We start from the raw sequence: 19,902 nt of genomic DNA on the forward strand, positions 1-19,902 counted from the left end.
CTTTTCCTGTATTCAGAAGTTAAAACTGAATTTTCCATCATCATATGTTTGGATATAAAAAGGAAGAAAGCTACACCCCATGGGGGGAATTGATCATTCGTTGTTTGTGTTGCAGCCATTGATGTGAGGTACATTTCACCAACATCTTCTGGAAGCAAATATCACACTGTCTGTATTTTAAAGGTTCTGCTTTTGCCATGGTTTTCACAATCCTGGGACCTAAACGCCATCAAAAAAAATCTGCCGCCAGACATTAGAAGAGTAATACATATGAGAGGCGCCCAAGAATCTAACAGAAGTGCAATGCTTTTGCAGGAAAAGTAGGAAAAAAATCCCCCAAACAAAACTAGAAGTGAAATACTTCTAAATGCTACAAAAAGATTCTCCACGCTGTGATTTTTGCAGAAGGTAGCGCTACTGAGATCTACAAATCTTTTCCTTTTAGGCTTTTTCCCATTTTCTTATTTTGAAACTGTAAAAGACAGAGAGAAAAGTGTTTTGCTCAAAAAGAGCTTTTTTGGAAATCGACTCATTATTCGCACCCTGGGTTGTGACTGTAAATGCGCATGAAAATACCTCTTTGCTTGCTTGTCACTGTTTATGTTGTAGGGCTAAGATATTTAGCTGTGTTTTATATGAGTCCCAGTCCCTGCTAAATGAAAAGTATTGGGCGAGGGTTCACACCTGCCTGGAGATGTTTGTAATTAATGGCAAGCAGCTTTGCCACCTGCTGCCCTAATGTCACTCCGATCTAGAGAGGCGAGCCCTGAGGAGCACGATGAATATTTAATGATGACATGAAAGAGGTGGGGGGTGAATTGTTTGACTGTGGAAGCATCAGTCAACAAGCTATGAGAGACAGAGATTGTTAAGCAAGATAAAGCAAAGGAAGATGCACAGCAAATCCAGCATGTCCAAATTAACACTGTCGGATTTGACTTCAACACTATTAAAGTGTCTATATGGGTCCACACCAGAGAGTGTTAATTTAACTCTTTTTGGAGAGTTGGTACGTTAACTCTGATTTAGTGTTAAACACCAAATCTGTCTGGAGTTGATCATTTAACACTTGGTGTTAAGAGTTTATATATTAACTCTCAAAGAGTATTTTAGTTTAACTACGTAAGAGTTATCTTCTAATTCATTCTAAAAAGTGGGAATTTTACTGTTCTGATCTTCTAGAAATTTCTTTTGGAAATAAACATTTACTAAAAAGATGCAATGGTTGTTGAAAAACATTTATTCTGAACTGTGCACCACAATTTCAAAACATTTTCTGAAAGATGTAACAGTGTACATGTTCTCACTTTCATTAGAATTTTGTTTATCAAAAGGTCTGACATGGTAAATGCAAATAACAGCATCTCATCACTTATTTCTTCAATACAATATGCATGTCCTTCATTCATCACTTTGTGGAACTTCAACGCACTTCTGCTCTCCCCCATATTCCATCTTCACAAGCATATCCTGTGCGGAGATCGAATAAAAATTAGTTGACATTAATTAATGGCACAAATAATCCAGTAAACAATTGCAGCCCAGTAAAAAGAAATCCTCTTTGAGCCATTACTTGTGTAAAGTATTTTCCCAAAAGACAAAGACACAGGCAACAGGTAATACTGAACTAAATGTAAAACCGCAACCTTTTTCATTTTTACCTAAACCGTGTGCACAAAACTCTGGAGGGATCTATGCTAACGTAGAATCCAGTCAGGGCGTCTGCTACTGCTGTTTGCTCGTGTTTGTTTTATGGGCGATCGTTTTCAGGCTTCAAGCAGCACCATTATACCAACATTTCACATTCTACACATTGTTTTAGGTGTATTTGACCAAAGATTTGACTGAAAATTCACATGCAAGCTTTTTTTCAAGGCTGTGGTATTTGCCTGCAAACAATACCTTTCAGCTAGCTAAAACAGAATATTATGCTATCAGCGAGCAACATGGCTAATGCCTTTCACACAGCTTTGTCTCAACTCCAAAGAGCCACAGAAGTAAAAGCTAATAACAATTGAAACAATCTTTGAAAAAATGACTTACCAAGCATGGCAAACAACTCAAACATGTAGAGCAAAATGTTCTGAAACGGCTTCACTTCAGCTTCGATTGGAGCCGTGCTGGGGGCGGAGTCTGTGAATTTACTCTGTTGGTGTCATAGCCCCTCTAGGAGTTCAGAGTTAAGAGGTCAAGAGTTAATGTTTCCATTGTAACACCTCCAGATTTGACAGAGAAACACTCATTTTTAACACTCGATTTTAACTACTATCATTTTACACCTCAGAGTTACATTAAAAGAATGTGACTCTGCTTAGAGTAAAATTAACTCTACTTTTGCAAGAAGACTATTAACACCAAAACATTTAACACTTTTGAATTTGCTGTGTGGTCATTTTGTTCTATGTCTGTCTGTCTCATTTTTGTGAGTGTGATATTTGTCAAATCTCAAACACCTTGAGGGACCTTCTTGTGGTTTAGTTGAACTCCAGAATGAACTTGTCAGAATTTGTTGTGGTGTCATGTGAAGGTCACGGTGACCTAACAAAACACATTTTTGATCTGCTTTGCAATTCAACGACAGGGGAATTATTATTTGTGTCATCCCAGCATGTGAAAATACCAAGAGATAACCCTGACAGGGGACATGTGTTCAAGTCTGTGTAGATTTGGTGTATTTTTGTATTTTGTTCCATACTGAACTATGTTTTGTTTTTGATGATTTGGTTCATGCAACCAAATCAAGGAGCAACATGGGGAAATCAATATCATTAATAGCAAAGTAGTGATATCACAAATCTAAAAGTTTTCACAAAAATTCTTCTTGTTTTGCCTGAGCAATATAAGCTAAAGATGATGCATCAAGGGCAAAGTATGACTTTTTTTTTCTTTTTTAAATTGGAAAAGTCCTTCTCTTATAAGAGTCCTAGATATGAAATCCTGAGGCTTTACACTTCTTGGAATGCAAATCTAAAAAGTTAGCCAGGAAAAAAAAGTGCCTTAAGTTGATCTACTGGGACTACATGCCTCCATGTCGTGCATTTTAACCAATGCTGTACTGACAAAATTGGAATTTATTCTTTGCCAGATAGATCCCAGGCTCTTTCCTTGATGTATTTTTGTTTTGTTTTGTTCACCTGTGATTTTCCTCAGCACATTGAAGAAGCATACTTAATGGCAGCAGTAATAACAGTTTGCTGCATTTTGCAGGTTTTCATCTGAAATGCCCCCGAGGCCTTCTGCTCTTTCAATTAGTCTCAGTCTCGAACTTCGTCTGGTCACCCAAGTGGAAAAGTCAATAACAGCAAAGGTTCCCGTTAACCCACTGAATATATACAGTCACAGGTGCTTTAACGGGTGGACTTTTTCAAAGTCATGCACAAAAATGTACTTCTTATTTTCAGGCACCTCATGTTACTGCTTCACTGCTTTGCAGACATTTGGAAGCATACAGGTAAAAACATTATTGCCGCAGCAGCTATGGCCTTGCTGTTAATTGTGCAAGGTCAGCAAGTTTAGCCCATCCATGAATGAATCCCATATTGTCTATAAGTTGCACAGTGTTTGTGTGTCTGGTGTAATGTGATTTATTGTGTTTTCTGTGTCTTCAAGAGGTTTTTTTTTTCATTGCATTTTAATAAAAAGTCCAATATTTTTTAATTGTATCTTGTGGCTTAAAAATGCTGATCAAGCTCTACTCTGAATGTGGAGGAGAAGAAAGGATCTGTGTGTTCAGTTATGCTTCAATAACATGATATTTATAAAGTATCATTTATTCCCTTAAAAAGTTAAATGTGTGCAGTCAGCCTTAAATAACAGAGCTCTTGCTGTGCCCAATTCACTCACACTCCATTATGATGATTACACTTTACGCTGAGATACTAAGGAGTTACAGATTGGCATAAAGTAAATGTCAACAATGAAAGCTAGCAATGTAAACTTGCCACCAGCTCAGTCCCCATTTTGACTTCTGACTTCAGAGCTGCCTTAATTTTCCGTGGAATAGATTCAACAACACGCTCAAAATATTCCTTAGAGAATTTAATTGAGGTACTGTTATGTAATTTACTGATTAGTTATGTGTGTCAAAGAGCGGCTGAACAGGTGTACCTAATAAAGTGGCTGGTGAGTATGTATCGTCTTTTGGCTAATCCAGTGTGCTGAAATCAAATTTCAATTTGAATGTAATGTTGATTTACTCTCTTTTACATATGGGTTGTATCACCTGTCTCATGCGTAACCTTTTTGTAGACATCATGCTCCTGTTAGCAGTCTCATGCTACAGTCATTAATGTTTTATTGGCTCACACTTCAGAAAGCTCCTCATACATTTGTAATTTATGATCCCTGTAAGGTGCTGTTAGTCATTCTGTACTAATGTGTACGTTCTCACTCATGAACCGTTGGGGAAAAGAATACATCTAGCATCTGACTGGTCAAGAGGTTTGCATTTGAAGACGTCCTCTGCTTGGAGGGTGATTGAAGCTGACCTAAAAAGTATAGCAAGCTTCTCAACTTCTCAAGCCTCCTGTGAGCCAATTGTAATTACACAGAGCAGAGCTGTGTCAGGCTGGAAGTTGTAGCTTTAGAAAAGTCTAAAGGATGGTGGAAACTGTGTCTGCCAGAGTGGGATTGACACTCTTTAATCTACAATACCTACATTTTCTGTCCCACAAAATGTGATTCTGTTATATAAGCTGCTCAAATATATTATATTTTATCCAGCTCACTGTTTCATTACATTCTGTTCTGCCTGATTTTCCTATTAACAAATCCAACATAATTATCAGTGCAATCAAGCCTCTAGAGTAACCACCCAAAATACTCAGCCCAGTGTTATCGTGAGTCTTTTTTTATGGGTCACTAAATATTCATGAACCCTCCAAGCACATTACAGATAGTTTTTAGACACAACAACAACAGGGACGTGGTCCTTTGAGACTAATTCCTATCAGAAAACACTTAGAAAGTAGCTTCAAGCTTGAGTTCCCCATGAATATGTATGGCGTTCCTTCTTTGTGACTCTCAGGGAGGTAGATCAACTGAAGACATTAACAAGGACCATATCTATTTCTAAGTGCCCTGCTGGAGGATTAGCAGCATCTAGTCAGGGCTGAATATCTTGGGTTTCTCCTCAGGGATCAGGGAATTAGAAGGTCATCAGCAACTCTCAGAATATCCCAGAGGGGATGATGTTAGGAGGAGGCTTTTCAGCATTGCCACAGCACCGACTGATATAATGCACATTGGCATAGTAGAACAATGAAGGGCATCTTGACCTCCTCTAGCAGACATTAACTCACAGAAAACAGAAATTCAATGTGAAGAAATGCAGTGCTGTGTCCTATGTCTCTTTATATTTTCCTTCCTAGTAGCCTGTCTTTCTTTTCGTTTTTCTTTGGACATTGGCTACTTTTTCAGTTTCAAAATGGTTATTTAATTTTTTTTTTAATTCTTTGTTAAACCACTAAACACTGACTTATGAATCATTCAAGCATAAAAAGCACCTAAATTGAAATATTTGCCCCTGTGACCACAGTAACAGTGGTGTTTTAATGCATCTGACACACACACACACACCATATGGCTATTTCTCTGAGGACATTAATGAATGCACTCCTAGGCCACTAACTCTCTGCTAAAACCCACACTGTACCTCACAAAGAGAGCCATATGAGTAAAAAAATTAATGATCACGAAAGCTTCAGATACATATAGGTAACATAAGGGATGACTTACATGTTTAAAATAACAGAATTTTTAGTAACAGGAAATAAAAAAACAGATGGAGTAAGAAGAATTAAAGTAATAAGAAATCATAGAAAGGGTTTGAAGGGAGGCATGATGTAAAGCTAAGTAGGAAATATAAATGAAAGAAAAAGGGATGGAGATGAATAAAGAATGAAGAGAAACATGGAAAAATTTGGAAGGGGAAAAAGAAAGTAATTAAAGAGAGAATAAGTGAAAGAAGAGTAAAAGAAGAGAAAAGTAAAATGTGGAGATAGATGCAAAACTGAAAGGAAATAAAGTAGGAAAAAGGAAACATTGGAAAAAGTAGGAAAAGTTAATTCCTTGGTTCTGTGTGTGTGTGTGTGTGTGTGTGTGTGTGTGTGTGTGTGTGTGTGTGTGTGTGTGTGTGTGTGTGTGTGTGTGTGTGTGATTTCAGTTTTAGGTCATTTCACTACAACTTGTGATTTTAGTTGAAATGTTCACTAACCTTGAACTTCTTTCTGGTGTAGCAGCTGATTTAAGTTTGGGTACTCTCGAGTAATAAAATACGTCACAGATGTCAAGCAGTGTGTTTCAGTGTACAGGGAATTTTTTCATTTGGACTACCTGGTATGAGTTTTTCCCCTTTTTTGGATCCATCACTTGAGTTTACAAACATTTTTCAGCATTTGGTAAGCTAGCTATAGTTTCAACTGAGGAGCAGTGAATCGAGAGCTAGATTACTTCCTTGTTTCATCTCGGGAAAAAATATAGCTGATTTCCTCCAACTTGTACAGACTCTTATTCATTGCATTTAATGTGTTAGATGCCCTGTCGAGTAGCTACAACCTATAATCAGTATAAAGTAAAATCTTTATTTTATTTTTTTGTCATTAACACTGTGAGTTGAGAGTTGTTTTTTGTCTCAGTAGTGCTTCTGTTTTCTAATCTAAAGTAGGGTAATAGCAAGAAAAGACAGACAATAAACAATGTATTTTAATGTTGCTCATATTTATCTTCCTCCATTCAGTGTTTACCAGGTTCAAATGAACTATAAAAGTCGTCTGATCCCTCCAAGCATCTGATCCCTTGTTTTAAAGAAAACTTTGATTTTCCAAAATGTTTCCTACTGTTTGCATTAAGTGACTGAACAGTCAGTGCTTATCATTTTTCTCCAGGTTTCCCAGCACAAAGAGGCTGAGATGAATATTGGCACCTCCATGCCTGAGAAACATGGTCTTTAGGTAACTCATACAGAGTGTGTTACCCACTCTTTATGAGCTACTGCCTTAGGTGGAGGAGTTAGAGTATATCAGGGTTTTGTTAATGTGTGGCAGAAAAGCAATGGGGCATTGACAAATGGATGGTAGCAGCATATTCAGTGACACAAACAATGTACACGTATACAGTGCAGTGAAGAAAAAGCTGAGTGTGTCGGTAATGCCGTCGATTTACCCTTGACCTATGCCCACAATCTGTGGGTAGTGACGGAAAGAATGAGGTCGTGGATCCTTAAAATACAGGGAAGAGCTTCCTCCAGGTTTTGTCGGACCTCACCCTTTGAAATACTTTGTGGGGGGACTTTGTCTTTTAGTAGGGACTCACTGCAGAGCCTTCTGTATAAAAATGAGCCAGCTACTGTTTTGTTTTGTTTTTTTTCCTTTTTTGCATGGAGATTCTGGGGCAGACCAAGGACACCCTTGACTGGCTTGAGAATGCTTCAATTTTTCTGAGAGCTAGAGGAGGTGGGTGAGAAGAGAGAAGTCTGGGCAAAGCTTCCCAGACATACATGGATGGATGGATGATGGGGTGGCAATGGCAGGTGGTCAGTTCTCCTACTAAAGTAGATCTAAAGATCTAGTCTAATGACTAAAGTCACTCAAAATATAGACTGTAGAAATTGTGTCCCATAAGTCTGAGCTTTGTGGTGTTGGTGAAATGTCTTGATGACTACTAGAATAAATGTTGTGACACTTCTTGCTGACTTTTGTTCCTCTCAGGAAGAAAAGTACTAACTCTGGTGAAAAGTATCATTTTTACTAGCTGGTTTTTTTGGGGGGGGGGGGGGTTTGGGGGGGGGGGGGGGGTTTAAGTCGAGGATTCAACAAGTGTAGATGGTTCACCACCACGTGACTGGTATGAAGTTCTTTTTATGAAATGCTGTTAGTTTTACCAGATATAGCAAAATTTTAACTTTTGTCTCATCAGTCCACAGAATACCTTCCCAAAAGTCTTTGGGATCATCATGATGAGGTTCTTAGGTCAAAATTCATGATTCAACAATAACCTGAACACGATACAACACGACTTAGGCTACGTTCACACTGCAGGCGAAAGCTCATCAAATCCGATTTTTTTTTTTACCCATATCCGATCATGGTATGACAGTGTGAACGGCACAAACCCGATATTTTCAAATCCAATCTGGGTCACTTTCGTATGTGGTACTGAATCCGATACATATCTGATGTTTTAGAAAGCGACTGCTGTTTGAATGGTCATGTCGCATTAAAGCAGTCTTTTCCGTCACTGGCACAAGACAGACGCTAATTGTCAGCGCCCGATAAGATCGTCAACGCTTCCTGGCCATCCAGTGTAGATGTTAGTAAAACTGTTGGGAAGACATTTTATTTGTACCGTATAATCTGCAGATACTGACAGAAATCTGCAACTATCCTTTGAAGCACCGCTCCTCTCTAAAACAGCAATAAGGATAAATATTAGGCCATATGTAAATAACAAAATAACTTTATAACTTAAAGCAAAATTGTGAAACGTAAAGTCTGAAACAAGTCTTTATATTAAGGGCCATCAGTCAAACAATACTGTTTGACTTCTAAACAGAAGGCGTTGTGTGTGACGTCTTCTTTTGCACATGCGGGCCGCTTTGAGGGTTCACACTACAGCACGTTTGCTGTCCCATTTTATTTGTAGTGTGAACAAGCAGACAAAACAATTGGATTTGATCAAAAAATCAGAATTGAGCATTAAGACCTGCAGTGTGAACGTAGCCTGAGACAAGGTCTGCAGTTCTTTAGATGTTATTGGAATAAGGTTGGTAGGGCAGCCAAGGCCTGTCAAGGACATTGTTTCTTTAGATCATGGTATGACGTGTTCCTTTTTTAGATCTTTTAGCCTAGTTCACTTTGTCCGAATGGTTTTATTTATTACTTTATTTACATGATGATCATGGAAGAAAGCGCGCGGAAAAACTGTGACGTTTACTCTTAGGTCAGGTGGACTACACAGTCCACAGTACGTCCACAGTCAGGTGCACATATGGACTACAGTGACTAGTGTTGATCATTGGGTTAAAAATAAATATTTCTGTAAATGAGTCATGATTTTTTTTTTTTTTTTTTTTTTTTTGAACCAAATCTTTTTTTGTATAATTTTGACAAAACAGAAACCTGATGGAAGGGTGTGAAACCGGCTGTCAAGACCAGGTCAACCTCAAACCTGCCAGGTCCATTTGGCTGAGCATCACTGAGCTGTGTGTTAGAGCAGATTGAATCAGATCAGAGGAGTGTCTCCATAAGATTAATAAAAAAAAAAAAAAGGCAGGTAAGGAGAGCAAAGGGGTTAATCCTCTGGAGGAAAAAGGCGAGGCTGCTTCAAAAAGGGGGCAAAGTAAGGTGCACACATGCAATATTGATTGAGTGGAGAGGAGACTGTGGAAGGAAGAGACTAGAGGATGCTCTACACATACACACATCAGGGTGCTTGTGCCATATACAGAAAAATATTGTTGCAAGTTGGAAAACATGCCTAAATTTAGGTACTGTCATTTACATCACTGCTTACCTACATCATTTCTATCTTTCATTTTCAGAATAAAGTCCTGAACATTGATGGAGTCAAGGTGAAGCTCCAGGTAAGAAATCTAATTTATTAAGATAATATTCTAAAAACATAGTCTGGTATATAACCTGTCCCTACAAAGGTGGAGATTATTGACAGACATCTTGAAATGCCATATTTATTTACTGTTAAATAAACACGTTGATAGGTTGAAGTCATTATCATAGGTCTGTCATAGCGAGTAGAAAACATTACTGCCATTGGAGCCAAACTCTGGGGAGATACAGCGCTGATGGGGGAGAAAGACTTAATGAGCCAATTCCACTGAGATTGGAAAACTTAGTATCAGCCAGGTGATTTCTGTTCAGTGTTATGACCCTGACTGAGGTAAAAAATAAATCTGACAAAAGAAATTTTTACTACTGTATATATCCAATCTATGGTATGAGCTTCAAGCTGCAAATTGGGTAATATTTCTATGATTATGGACCAAATTACAAATAGAGGTGGTTGCAGTGACCAAAGATGTTTTGGCATCTTTTAGTGAAATGGCCTGTGACTGGTTTGGTTTAACCAATCATATCAATATTTTTACAAACCTTGCTTCCAGCAACAACTTTTGATACTCAGTATAGACAACCTCCCTAGCAACAGATAGAAGACTGATGAAACTGACTAGCTGGTGATAAAATATGAGCTTGAATTGGAATTAATTTACACAGTACCCACATTTTTCCAATGTACAGAAAGTTGACTTTAATTAATACCATCGTTTTTTGTTGTATGTGAAAAGTACAAAGGAAATTATTTGCACACTAGCCAGAACAATTCTGCCGGTGTTGTTGAGAGCTACCAGTCCTTTTCAGTGCTGTGTTAGTAAGATAGTTTGAGTCCCATAGATCTAATTACCATATTCTATGCTTATCCAAAATCACAGAGTGAATTGAATGGGTGGTTTCACAGTGAGTGCCTTCCAGCTGAGTGAGCAAACATAAGGCTTATTAAAAAGACTGAAACTACTTCTTCTATTTCAATGATCACCTCTCTCTCTAATTATCTGCAGATCTGGGACACAGCTGGACAGGAGCGGTTCCGCAGTGTCACTCATGCCTACTACCGTGATGCCCACGGTGAGACACACACAAATACACACTTTAATATCTTTTCCTGATTATTATACTAATGATTTAACTTTGTTCTTGTCAAAATGTGTTATTATATGCAGCTGCCATTCAGCCATTATGCAATGAAAGCCAGTGAATTTGTATGCAAATTGCGAACTTTATTTTTCCTCCCATTACATGAATATTTTGCGACTGGCATTGGATTCGAGTTCATACACTGCACACAATGAAAGGGAGTGTTGATGTTTTCAAAGACAATGCATTGCCATCAAACTAAACTTTTACAGCAGTTGTATTTCACAGCCTTTTTCGTATCAAAGCTTTTGTTCCACGCTGCAGAATTGTCAAGCGCTGAAGCTTTATAACACTTCAGCTGAGATAGAAGGGCAGCAATTTCAGGATTCGGGGACTCTCTGATGATGTGTAATCAGTCATCACATATGGGTGTGAGTCAGCGTGTGTTTATGTCTACTTTGTATTCATCTTGACGGCATTAGTCACTATGTAAGTTAATTAGAAAGCTCTTAGTTGTGACATTACATTGAGTTATCATGGAGTTGGTAATCGTGTTAAAAGTCTTTTTTGGAAGTGTCTTTGATCAAATGTGAATAACCTGGTGCATGATACACTAAATCTGAACAAACATACTCTGATTTCTCAGGCTTTTACCTATCCAGGATCTTATCCTTACTAAATAATGTTCACCAAGGAATTACTAAATAAAAATTACTGTTTAATTCAGATTTCTAAGCAGACCTAACCTGTCTTTGAGTAAGTAAATATCAGCTCTGCTTCTATGTTTTGTTTTGTTTTTTCTGCTTGATATTCACTGAATGTTTCAGTATGTGTTTGTGATTTTGTGCACTTATGTGACTACATCACTTCCTTTCATCTTATAATCTCTGGTCATTTGGGGATTCTTGTGGGATCAACCATCTGGGTCAGTGTGCCTGTTTAAATCAATTTAAGTTTGTGGAACTTAAGCTGGGGTTTGGTTTGGTGTATGACCAACTATCCATAAATGATAGAACAAAATCATCTGTTTCCGTGTATTATCTATGCTAGGGTTTGGCGGTCAGCCTGCGTAATTACACCAGTTTCACCGAATCGTCTCTGTCTCCTGTAATAAGGGGACCCTAACAGACTTTTAGCAGGGTAAGTTCCAGGCAAGATGCCCTGGGGACATATCTTGTTTTCTCAAAACCACATCACGCATGTCTGGAATGTAGCCTTACTCATCTTTGTGTCGGAATTCTGTTATTTTTCCATTACTGCCGTGGAGCAAATGAGAGAATGTTCCAACATCCTAATCAACTTTAGGTTCTTTTAATGCCGCTCTAAGAGCGTGTGTGAGACAAGAATTTAATAAAGCCTGAACTGCTATTGGAGAAAAATATCCAGGATGTGATGTGAATATTAAATTTTTTTTGTGGCCACTGCAGCATTAATAAAACTGTGACAGGTTCATTGAAATAGTGTAGACTTTTCTTTGCACAAAACTCTTTCTTTGTGCCTATTGGCACACACCTTCACACATCGCTTCAAAACTCATGTTGATACCAAGCCTATAAGTGCTGCTGACTGAATCTGTGCAACGTTGTTTAATCTGAACAAACTCCCGTTTCAGGACCAGACTGTCAGTCGATTTTTGAAGTCTCTGAAGCGTTGTGCAAAAGGTCTGCTGTAGTGGTTCCCCAGCTTTCCAAAGCTCACACAGTTTGATCTCCCTGTCTGTCTTCATGCTGTGTTCTGTGCTTCCCCCAAAGCCTGCAAACAAACCAAAGTTATTTCCAGCAGTGTAACTTTTTTCTGCTTCTTCATGTAACCAGGCAGCTGTTGCAGGTTTTGTGTTATTTCTGACTGTTTTGAAGCTGCTTTATACGTCTGTCTACGTCAATGTACTGCTAATGCAAAGAGACCTTGGGGCAAGGCTATGACTGAAATGGTACATAAATGTTTAAGTGCTTTACAGCACAAGGCGTTTTATTTTAATTAATTTTGCAACTATATGCAAGCTGTGTACCACAAGATTAAATGTTTATAAAACATGTTCAATTTTCTTTTCCAAATGTTAAATCTTTAAAGTCCTGCATTAAATTGACTCGTCTTTAAGGTGGTATCCATGGGTAGCTTGGCACCACTCCCACAGCTCCTGTGTTTTGGATCACTCTGTGGAATTCCTGTTCTGAAATCTTGCTTACAGACAACAAATATCAACTTTTGTGTCAGATTGGTCCAACCACATTGTTGAAGATCATCACTGAGAAAGAGAACTGCTTCTCTGACTACAACCTAGAGACTAAATCCCAGCCTTCAACTGAAGAGCAGAATTCTCGAGCCCAAAGACAGCGCTCATGCTCTGTATTTATTTCTGCATGCACAGGCACATTCATTGTGAAGTCGTCCACCAGGGTCAGACTTTTAATGTTTTCTTAATGCTTCAGTTCTACTGTAACATCACAAGGCATCATTAATAAAGCAGTTTGAGCCTAACAAACATCATCACTACTCACCAACCTGGCGTCTGTATCATCTTCCTTAAAATGCAGTCATAATATAGATGCAGTCAGAATGGAGTGATCCGAAAACTGCAGCGATGCTTGAAGCGGTCAGCATGTGCACAAGGAGACAAGCAAATTAGATATGAATTTTGGTGGAGTTGCAGATCTTTTTGACCAAACCTTATACTATATCCAATGCCAAAATCCACACAAGAAAATTGTCAAAGTCCCCCAAAAAACTGATCAGACCCACAGGAAACTGTAATTGTTTTATGATTTATTTGTGACATTTTGGCATTTCCATGTATTTCCACTTCATTCAGTTTGGAAAAGTCAAACAATTCCTTCTCCTCCCTGTTTACACTCGGTGGATTTGCACTCCTTCATGAAGCTGAAATGGACAATTATAAATGAAGCCATTTGTCAGTGAAATAATATTTAGGCTATCGGAGTAGAGCTGGAGCCAGGGGCTCCACAGCTAAGGTAGCAACGCAGAGAGAGAAGTGTAGGAGCATAAAGAGACTCTGAATTAGGAATTGTTCTGCAAGAGGACATGGAGAGAACAGCGGAATTATTTTAGATGTTGGTGGATAGGCAGCGTATTTGGTGTGTGGGAGAAAAATGCAGACAGTCATCAGGTATTTTTTTTTTTTTAGCTCAATTCAAAAGAAATCTGTGGTTATTGTTTCAGCACTGGGACATTTCCTGTAGTTAAGTTAAAGCAAGGCATACAAATTTTATCTACACAAGCACTGCATTAAAACCAAGTTATGAATTAAAGACAGACAGACACAGAACAGAAGAGGTGGGCTAAAACAGAAGACTGGTGCATTTCAGTATTAAAAACTTAATTTGTCCAAGCTACATCTCTAAATTATATACAGGCCATTTGGTGTAGAAAAAGGGATTAGTTAATCCAGTTATTTCAGACTGCATAAAAAGTAACTCCTCAGTGGGGAATCACACTTGGAGCTGCCGAACAGACTCTTAAATACACTGATAAGCTCCAAATGCCCTCAGCTGTCTCAGATGGAAGGACACCAATCTTCTGCAACATTTTTACCACTGTCAGATCTATGTATGCCTGTCGTTCACTTTTTTTGCTTTGTGATGGACAATTTTATACCAGCTTTTACAACAAAACCTCCAAAAATGCTCCTATTTGGTCATCTGTCTTTTTTATAATTTATAAATAATGGAACACCTTTTAGAAAAGAGTACAAAGTCATGTACAACCTTTCCCCAAAAACCATTTATTTCTATTACTGAGTCCATCCAGAAATGATGAGTGAGGAAAGAAGTTGTATTTGTATGTGTAGTGAGTCCACAATCTCAAAGCTGGTTTGGACGCTGATTCAAGGTGGTGTACTGTTCACTTGGACAAGAAACTAAGTCAATGGGCCATACTGGAACTGAGTCTAAATACACATCAGGGAGTAATGCAAGGTCCGATAGTAATGGGACAGGGAAGAGAATGGATATAAGAAAGAATAACCTTCAAAATATAAGAGGAATCAACAGAAATAAAGAAATTCACTTACACAAACAAGAAGAGCCAGGCAGGCAGAAAAACATCTCAAGGGTAGAGCCAATAAAAGTCTAAAAATACAAATTTTACAGCATAAACTGTGACGTGAAAGTTGTGAGTATGCTTTCATAATAAAGATTCTTCCGTTACCTATTAGTCTACCTCTGTCTTGGAGCCACAGTGATGGGAAGTGGTCCCCTATTTCATCTTAATAGCTTGGCTGTTTTTCTTTAATTGTTGCTTTTTATCAGTTCCCTTCTTCTATCCTCACAATCTCTTCATTTAAAGCTTAGCTTGACTGTGCCATGTGTTCTACAGTGCAAAAACCTTCAGATTTGTGAGGGGAAGATACTAACCAAACACCTGAAGCTGACACCTGCTGGCATTTTAACATTAGTAATAGAAAAAAGCTGGATAAGATGTTGAATTCAGATAGCAGAAAGATATCCAATAAAACAGAGACTTGCAGGTTATGATTTTAATGTGTCCTGACTTCATCCACTTAGTGGTGACCAATTGCAAAGGAGTGAGAAACACCTGCAGCACAAGTCTGGCAGACCTCAGCTTTGTTGCATAGCTGTCAGTCCTCATCGTGTTCATCCCTCCTTGGGCGCTGCCTTTCTCAGCTGCAGTGTCTCTTTTTCTTGAGTATCTTCAGGTAAACTGCTACATAGAGTTAGAACAGCTTAGGGGCTCTCTGTATTTCATTTATATTCATTAGAATCCTTGAAAATATTAAACTTTTATATGTTTTTGTTTGCAAAATTAAGTTGGTACTCACATGAAGTTAATGCATCAAGGTTAAAGACAGTTGTTTTTTTTTTAATGCCACAACTTTCTACATGGCATCTTTTGCTTTGTTTCTTTCAGCTCTTCTCTTGCTGTATGACGTCACCAACAAATCATCCTTTGACAACATACAGGTTAGTCATTCTCTTGATTAAATAATTGTGTCCATAAAACAAAATAGTACTCACTTTTATGCAAGTACATAGTATGACTGCATCACATGTCCATTCCAAAATTCACCTTAAAAGTAGTGCATGTAAGTGATCAGAGTCGAGGATGAGAGGAAGCTGCTAGTGAAGATGTCTGGGGTGGGTCTGGGACACGGGTTTCGATGCCTGACGTGTGCTTTTCAGTAGTCTTTAAAAAGTGAAAGGATGTGGCTGGATCAGGGCCACAAATGTCAAAAAATTATCTGCGACATCTCTTACATTATTCATCGTCACTGGAATAAGTGGAAGTACAATCTGACTTTGTAATGCTGAACAACATCATGACCAAATGGTAATCAGGAAAATGGAGATTGATTACTATGTCATTGTAATTTGTGGTGGGGTGGTTGGGGGAAGGCATTATGGAGTTCTTCCCATACTGTCCAGTGGGAAAAGTATGAATGAGGTCTGTGCAAAGGGGAGACTTGAATGAAATAACTAATCGGATCAGGAATATGAAGGAAGACTGAAAGTTAGGGTAGCATGGTTACCTTATTGTCTAAACTTTGTGATATTTCTCAGGAATAAAATTCAGGACGATTTAATTATTAGGTGAAAAATATTTTTTACAAATGTAGTTAACTTAGTTTCTTTTATGAATCACTAGGGGGGCATCTGTCGGCTACACTTGGCCTTATCGTTAGGCATCTAGGCCAGTACCGCTAATAATGGCCAGCAGGTCAATATTAGTATTTCTGCAAGGTCATCTTAAAATTCTCTTTTTGTCTACTAGGAAGTAATGGATGCACTCGGACAGCAGGAGCACTCAGAACAGATTAGTTGATGAAGGATTAAATTAATAATAATCACATGACCACTTGTGTATATGAAACCATTTATTATTGTTTGTAATGAGACCAATTCAATCCAGAACTTGTTGTGGGCTTATAGTTTTGCTTAAACACAGCAGTTAGATCCAGTCAGTCTCATATAACACTGTTGAAATCCCAAATTGCAGCATAGTGTTTTCTTCCCTGAACTTTCTGTATTGATTCATAGATTTCAGAACAAAACTGATATTTTCTGTCATATAATAATTATGTTATATACTGCGTTAAAAGAACAAGCAAAACTCTTTCAGTTAGAAATCAAAAAAGAAATGCCAGCAGCACAGCAGGGGAGGACATGAAAAGATGCAAAAGTCTATAAAGAAAACAATTTGTTCCAATATTTAAATGGGAAAAATAGTTTTCACTGATGTTAAGAGCACAGGCTAAACAATTACTCATTCATTATCAAAAATAAATTTAAATTATTTGACAATTTGACACCAGTAAAAGTGAAATAACTGTCAGAAAGGGCTGCAAAATGGCAGCTTTTACAGAAACCTCTATTTCACCATTTACCCTCCTCAGCAACAACAGTTGTCAAAAGAGGTAGAGCTGTGTCAGCTGGTGTCACTTTGTAATCATAGCACTTGTTCCCCTCTGTGTAATAAGTATAACCTGCAGCACAAGGGGACACAATTTGCAATTGCTTTAATTTACAGTGACCAAAAAAGGATTCATTCAGTGCACCAAAGGGCTTGTTAAGGCACGAAGAGCCTGTTTGTTACCAGCCTGTGCTAGAGAAATGTGATGTGCCTATCTGCCCTGTGAGATCACTGAAGCAGGAATGATGCTTTTCAAGTCCAGATTTGAACAACAGCTAAAGTGAGAGGGGGGGTTATGTGAGTGCAGAATGCAGAGAGGAAGGACTGATACGTTGGCAAAATAGTAACACAGGGGAGTACGAGTAGCAAACTGTCAACTATCTGACACAAAATCTAGCTAGAACAGGCCTCTGGCCCTTGTCTTCATGGTCCAACACACAGTGCTACGGGCTATTTTTTTATATGGAAGTCTTTACTGTCCCAACAATCTTCACCCATGGGTATACCTGCATACTCCTCTAACCTGCTGTGTATCAAATTTGACTTTTTAACCACATATTTACTGTATATATTTCATATATAGATATATTAGCACAAAATAACAAATTGCTAAAGAAATTTCTTAAACCCAGTGTAAGACTTTCTAAATTTATTTAACAAAGATAAAGGACAACACTCAGATTTGAAGACTGCAAACTGATTAGAAAATATTTAAAAGGGAGTGCAGCAGGAGTGTAAAATGGATCTCTGTATTAATTGTGACATTAATTGTGCCAAAAGTTTGCACTTCTTACTGCATTACTTTGAAAAACTAAGCATATATTATTCAGTGAAGTGCATGTACAAACATACCATATTTGAGAACGACTATAAATGAGCCTGGAAGCACTTTATTTTAGTAAACTAAGTGAGACGGGTTGTGTGGACTTATTGTTGTACTGTTGTGAGAGGCTGTGGAGCATTTTTGTGTTTGTTTCGATTATTAGCTTATCATTTACTGTTCGGGCCAACTTGGATCAAATTCCACAGTTTGTGACCTATGAGCAAATATAAGTTTGAGACCTCTAGCTTAGTGAGCTGCAAACATTATTACATGTATACATTGTAAGCTTGGTGTAAAATGATAGATGAATGGTGTCAGTTCACTTCAGGTAATGGATCTGTGGATGTGTCAGGTTTCATAGCAGCTTGTTAAAAAAACAAATGTGTAAAATTGCCTCAAAAAGGTCAGAGAGATCACCAAAGGCAGTTTGATTTATTCTTTGGAGAGTATGGATATCTGCTTTTTTTTTATGGAGCTACAGTCTGAGTAGAAAACCAGCCCCTTTACGTGATTTAAATATAACTCAACAATTTTCCAAGTTGAACAAATGGAGCAATTCACAGTATGGCCTTCCAAAAATCAAAATCTGCCACTGTTTTCGTCAAGTCTCCCACTTGTTTTTGCTCTTACCTAATTAAAACTCCCTATTTGTCTTGTTCATACGAGACTATTTTTACTTTTTAGAGTTGTAAATTAGGGCTGAACGATTATGGAAAATAATCTAATTGCGATTTTTTGCCCCAATATTGCGATTGCGATGCAATATGCGATTATTTTTTAAGGTCTTTGTCTTCTGTATTATTAAACAAAGACAAGCAATACATCATATAGTATGGCCAATACTATATTACATTAATTTTAAACTGTTCTTTCCTGGAAGACAGACCTCTGTTATGATGACATGAGGTGATGCATGAATTGATGACTGACATTTTTATTTAACTTCTTCAATCACAACAGTATATTTGAACATACACAATAGTTTATTTTTAGCTTACAAACATCTGAGCATAAAGTGCTGACAAGGAACCCTGGTGTAAACATTAAAATGAAAGTCAGTACAATGTGCAGATTGCAGAAATATACATAAAAAAAATCAGTGGCTTTACCACACTCAGTTTTTCGACATCTGTGAACTACTAGACAGTCATTCAATTAAAAAATAATATTAAATAAATAAAACTAATAAATAAAAAATACACACATCTTACTGATCTCTGTAGTCAGTAACATTACACATAAAGTGCAAACATAATAGCAATTGTATAAACACACACACAAACACGCCTTTAAAATTTAAAGGCGTGAAATTGGACGGTCTAGCCTTCTGATTAGCGTCACCGCTGTCTCGGTGGAGTTTAATAAACTCGGCCGTCTGCTTCTTGCTATCTAAAATATAACCAGACACTGGTGTAAATTCTCGACTGTCTCATACTTCTGTTTAATAAGTTTTCTGTTTGACGTTTAGTCAGCTGTGTGAAAACCAAGGAGGAACCCACCCGGGGGATTAATAAAGTTTTATTTTATCTAATCTAATAACTTTAATCTCAGCCAAACCGATTTACTCACGAACAAACAAAACACTGAAAAAAGCCCAACAATAACATTTTTAGGTTGTCTAAGTGACTTATATATTACGTTTAACCCGAGCAGCGAAACTCCGCGGTGATCTGAAAATGATGTGCCGGGAGTTGTGCCGTTCTCGGCCGCATCAGTAACCCTCGAGCTCCCGGCTAGCTGTCGAGCTGGTGGGTAGCAGACGCCTCTGAAAACGTCGAAGCACTTTTGCAAATATGGGATATCTTGATAAACCGAGCAGATATTTGATGTTTACACAACTACTTTCTCGCCTGAAAATATGTTAAAAGTTTATTTTGTGACCCAGAAAGATTAGTATGAGTAATTTTAAAACTTAGTAGCGGCCGCCATTGCTGGAAACTGGAGTTTGGCTGGGTAGTAATTTGGACAGCCTTCGGCGCGTCGCTGTGACGTAATCGGTCTACAAATGCGGCCTCAGGAGGATGCAGCCCATGAATTGTATAATATAAT

At 38.0% G+C, this 19,902-nt stretch overlaps 1 protein-coding gene and 1 long non-coding RNA gene across 2 annotated transcripts in view; one reads left to right on the forward strand and one right to left on the reverse strand.

Annotated features, from left to right (window-relative positions):
• Positions 1–19,902, forward strand: part of LOC113020724 (ras-related protein Rab-26-like) — a 67,172-nt gene that overhangs the window by 16,413 nt on the left and 30,857 nt on the right. Inside the window, exons 3-5 of the mRNA XM_026164927.2 lie at positions 9,539–9,580; positions 10,571–10,637; positions 15,531–15,583. Of these exons, the coding sequence (XP_026020712.1) occupies positions 9,539–9,580; positions 10,571–10,637; positions 15,531–15,583 (162 nt within the window). The remainder of the gene's footprint in view (positions 1–9,538; positions 9,581–10,570; positions 10,638–15,530; positions 15,584–19,902) is intronic.
• LOC145428470 (uncharacterized) lies at positions 1,223–2,180 on the reverse strand. Its single transcript, XR_013908762.1, has 2 exons — positions 2,044–2,180; positions 1,223–1,470 (listed from the first exon to the last, which is right to left on the reverse strand). It is a non-coding gene; the product is annotated as an uncharacterized LOC145428470 (long non-coding RNA).

The sequence above is a fragment of the Astatotilapia calliptera genome, chromosome 4 (assembly GCF_964374335.1).
Source record: "Astatotilapia calliptera chromosome 4, fAstCal68.1, whole genome shotgun sequence".
In the NCBI taxonomy this organism is placed as follows: domain Eukaryota; kingdom Metazoa; phylum Chordata; class Actinopteri; order Cichliformes; family Cichlidae; genus Astatotilapia; species Astatotilapia calliptera.